The 4,939-nt window shown below is 40.4% G+C and overlaps 1 protein-coding gene across 1 annotated transcript in view; it reads right to left on the reverse strand.

Annotated features, from left to right (window-relative positions):
• ABCC4 (ATP binding cassette subfamily C member 4) overlaps window positions 1-4,939 on the reverse strand; it is a 252,668-nt gene that overhangs the window by 28,250 nt on the left and 219,479 nt on the right. Inside the window, exon 27 of the mRNA XM_012805020.1 lies at window positions 2,272-2,361. Within this exon, the coding sequence (XP_012660474.1) occupies window positions 2,272-2,361 (90 nt within the window). The remainder of the gene's footprint in view (window positions 1-2,271; window positions 2,362-4,939) is intronic.

The raw sequence follows: 4,939 nt of genomic DNA on the forward strand, positions 1-4,939 counted from the left end.
GCAGACTTCGACAGAGAAATCCAGAGGAACCTGCAAGGCACTAGAGTGGCCATGGTGAATCCTTTGACTGATGTCTCCACAGATAAACACACACACAACTTAATACATACAGTTCCCAGGGATGAAGTTCTGATAGACGCCCCTGAGGTCCCCAGGACTCCAGGGGAAGAATCCCTGACCTATCAGAACGATCCCAGCCTGCATGAACCTGTGCTGATGAGACTCCAGTCGCTACTGTGAAAACTTCAGTGTTCCATCTCTGCTACGAGCATGTAGCCCTTTCAGTCCCTTGCAGATAATAAAAGGGGATAAGTGCACTACAGAAAATTTTGGAAAATTGAGAAAAACCAAAAGAGGAAAAAAACTCCACTATTTATTGTTTTATTATCCCTAAATAAGTAATGTCTGGTGACTTTCTTAGGTGTAGATTCCAGACTACATCTGTGATTGAGAACAGCTGGAATCACAACATAACCACAAAGTTGCTTTCCTAATTTTTAGAAACCTCACCAAATCCTTCATTGAAAGACCTATCAAGTCATAAGGAATTCCAGAGAAAGACAAGGATGGATCATCTCTCACTTCTAAGAGGTACCACTAAATCTCTGAGGTCAATTCCAGAGCACTACGTGGAAACCACTCCCTACACTCTTCAGCCAGGCCTCCGAGCACACGCTCTGTTGTTTCCATTTCCTGAAAGCTCCCAGGGCAGTCTAAATAAAGGTGCACCTCAGCGTTCATTATCTACCTCCATCACCTCATCGTGTTCAGCATTCTGAGAGGTGACAAAATTTTAATTTTGGCTACTACCGATGACATACATGTGAGCCAAGTTTCTACGACGCTTTTTAATAGAATTGTCTTCCCATTAACATTTCTTCACTGTCCATGGAACAATGTGTTTCTAATTTTCCTATCTGAGAATCTGTGGTGAGAAATCTGAAGGTCTGAAGCAAATAGAAAAATACTAGTAATTCCTGTTCTATTAGGGTGTATCACAATGTCACTATTAAACGTGTCCATCTTGTGAGAGCAAGTGAAGTGGGTCAAATTATTTTTCCTCCTATTGGATGGTTGTTTCCCCTCTTCTTATCTTTCAGAATTTCACTGCAGAAAGACTCACATGGAGTCAGAGGTCAACAGACATCCAAGTAGAAGTAATTCACGCAATTTAAGAATATAAACTCCCCACAACTGCTGCAAAGCAGGGCGGCAGTGTAAGGACCTGGCACTGCCATGCCTTCAGAAACAAGAATTGCTGGCAAGAAACCGTCAGGCCGATAAATGTGCTTGCTCACAGCCAAAACTCATCCGTAAATTAATGATTGCAGGGCCAATCCTGCAAGGACAACAGTGACAACGGCATTCAAAATAACAATGGTGAGGAACTATTCACTGTGACTGTTACTTTTTTATTTTTTTAAAGAAATCAGCCACAATTCTCACAAATGAAGAGATCAACCGATTAATATATGTTTATTTTACTTTTTAAAAAGTACACGACTGAGCTAGGACTTTGCAATAAGGTTTCCATCATGAAGTAGCTTAAAATTTAATTCACAGAAGTAGAGTGAACATGAAAATTCATCAGTGTCAAAATATACAAACAGCATCTTAATAATCAAAATCCTGTTCATGCAAAGGCAAAGAAATTCCAAGAAGTGGACTAAAGGACGATTACACAAATAATAGAAAATCCTCTAGAAATCAATGTATTGGCATAAAAAACTAGCAAAGGCTACAGGATTCTGTTATCTGCCTTCACTCTGCATCATTAAAGTTACCTGTTTGCCAATTAAGATTGCCAATTGTCACATTCTAAGTATATAATTTCCTTTTATATAAACACTTTCTTATAAAACGTCAAAGCGTTTCACAAATATGATCTCGTTCACCTTTCAGTTAATAATGAAAAACTATTATTGTCTTCACTTAAGAGATGTTTCCTCAGAATAGAGCTATAAAATCGATGTTGCAGGACAGCTTAGTAAATAGAAGAATTTGAACCCATGAATACAACTTCTAGTTTATGTGCTATAGACAAGTAAGAACATATCTGGCTGTTTTGGAGGAAATACAGAAAGAGAATTAAAACGAGAATGGTTTTCATTATCATCAATATACACACTTCACATATATTTGTATCCTCAATGTTCTCTGGTAGTGAACAGAGTTAGTTTAACCAGTAAGCTCCCCTTAATTACCTACAATGCTATAAATGTACATATACATATGCTAACAAAGTAAAGATAATTGTACTTTATACATTACCTCACTTAAGGCATTCCAGAGTTCCTCATCTGTGTGCTCATTAAAGGGATCCAGGTTTTTCCTCATTGTTCCAGTAAACAAAACAGGTTCCTAAATGCCCAAAATAGCGAATGTCATTACCATAGCCTATTTTATTCCAATGCTAACTTCCAGAATAGAATTAAAAGACAAAAAATCAAAATTCACAATAATCATTAGGTTATAGGGTTTCAAATGCCTGTTTACAAATTAATTTTCCATTTTACAAAGTATGCATGAAAATATCTTCTGGGCCATTGAACACTAACAAAAAGAATCTGTTGCCGCGAGCCATCTGAAGAAGAAGATGGGAAGAAAAAGGCTTGACCTGCACAAATGCTTTCCAGGTATTATCTGCTTAAACAGGACATACAAGGATGTAATTAGTTCAGAAAGTTTTTATCAGGAGAGCTACAGAAATTGTCAACACTGATGTGATACAGGAAAATACCAACAGCATGTTGAGTTGAAGTTTGTGCTTCAAAGCAAAACTGTTAAATTATTTTCCAATTTGCACTGAAGAATATTATAGGGTATTTTCTCCACAAGTAAAACAGTCCTCTAGAATTGGGGATCTGTCCACCCATCAGAATGGGACATTCAGATCTTTATCTGAAAAAGATATAACTGAACGGGGTCAGGGGCACCCCTATTCTTGGAGGGATGGCCACTGCTTTCACATCAGCAATTCCTCATGGTATCTGGTCTGTGCAATGGGTCACATGCCTCACAGGAGATCACTAATAACTAAAAGTGCACAGTAACCTGGAACCCACTGAGAAGCTCATCATAATAAAATTATTTTAATCCAAATAGCTCTTCCTATTCCTCTGTTTAAGGAGCCCACAAATGAATGACTCTTGGCCTCCTGCTTTCAATAGAGAATCTTGTACCTAGGCTTATATAAGATGTATAAATGTTTTCTTTTAGAAGGTTCCAGTAACGTAGGCCACAAGGACATGAGCTTTATCTTGCCCAACCAACTACTCTCCATGAAGGTGGCAGGACAATGGGATGCCCAGATGTGGGGAAAAAAAGAGGATGTGACTCTTCCACAGGTGCTGGGATCTTACCTGGCTCTGGGGCTGGACTGTTCCTCCTCACTTCTCAAAAGCCAGAGAAGAAAGATTAAGAAGGAAGGCTCTTCTCTAGCCATGAAGAATGAGACTTATTATCTGGGTTTTTTTCTTTGCCTTTTATTTCCCCCCCAGACAGAGTCTCACTCTGTCACCTGGGTAGAGTGTCATGCCATCATAGCTCATAGAAACCTCAAACTCTTGGGCTCAAGACATCATCTTGCCCCAGCCTCACGAGTAGCTAGGACTACAGCCCACCATAATGCCAGACTAGTTTTTCTACTTTTAGTAGAAATGGGGTCTTGCTATTGCTCAGGCTGGTCTCCAACTCTTGAGCTCGAGCAATCCACCAGCCTCGGCCTGCCAGAGTGCTAGGCCTGAGCCACCAGCCCCAGGCTTATTATCTCAGTTGTAAGACTAACGAAGAGAAAACGGACATAGAAAGCAGACAGTGTGACACCAAAAAATATATCTCTTGGCAAAATCCAAATATTGGAAAGACACTAAAATGGGAACTTTATTTGCACATAGTTAAGAGGCCCATATGCCTTAGAAGCACTGAAAAAAAATTGCTAGTCACATGATGTTTCCAAATGATGATGGAACAGAACTGAAAAATCATGACAGCCACATTTAAGGTTGTCCATTAAAACTTACTGAATTTAAGATCAAAGCCCGAAGAATCATCATCTAAGCAATGGTGGGAAATTTCAGGGGTGGTGACTATGGGGAATAACCATCATTCTGCTTATTCCAGATTTGAAAAACATTAGTCTTTGCAATTATCAACTTAAATATTCCAACTAGCTGGGGAGTTCTCTTCCTGTCATTGTCTATATGAGGTTCACAGAAGCAAGTGGACAGGTGAGGGAAGGCTGCCACCCAAGACACACACACACTCTCTCTCTCTGGCTCCTTCCATCTCTTAAGAGGACTCTAACTGTGGGAAGTCTTCGATTCAGGGAATAAAACTGAGACTCTCTGAGTGGAGATGTTTCAGGAGATAAAGGGGACAAAAGTAAATAGGTTAAGAAAGCAGCTTTGAACCCAGCTAGAGCCATGAGAGGTGGTCTCTTCATTAAGGTTAATGACAGGTCCAAGATGGGCACCATGGTTAGCACCTGGAATCCTAGCACTCTGGGAGTCTGACCATGGTTAGTTAGCTCCTGTAATCCTAGCACTCTGGGAGTCTGAGATGGGAGGACCACTTGAGCTCAGGAGTTCAAGACCAGCTGGGCAAGAGTGAGAACCCATTTCTGCTAAAAATAAAAAAAAATAGGTAGGCATTGTGGCAGGTGCCTGTAGTCCCAGCTACTCAGGAGACTGAGGCAGGAGGATGGCTGGAGCCCTGGAGTTTGAGGTTACTGTGAGCAATGATGATGATATTGCACTTTACTCTAGGAGACAGGGTGAGATTCTGTCTCAGAAAAAAAAGGTCCATTTCCTGTCTATGACACCTTATATCACCTGAACGTTTTTCCCTTCAAGTTCTACTCATAGAGCAGAATCACATCAGGTAACAGGTCTAGGGTTTGACAGAGTATCCCCTTGGCAGCTGGCCTTTCACAATCACT

Source organism: Otolemur garnettii, unplaced genomic scaffold (assembly GCF_000181295.1).
Source record: "Otolemur garnettii isolate 467f Iridium unplaced genomic scaffold, OtoGar3 scaffold00034, whole genome shotgun sequence".
NCBI classification, from domain to species: Eukaryota; Metazoa; Chordata; class Mammalia; order Primates; family Galagidae; genus Otolemur; species Otolemur garnettii.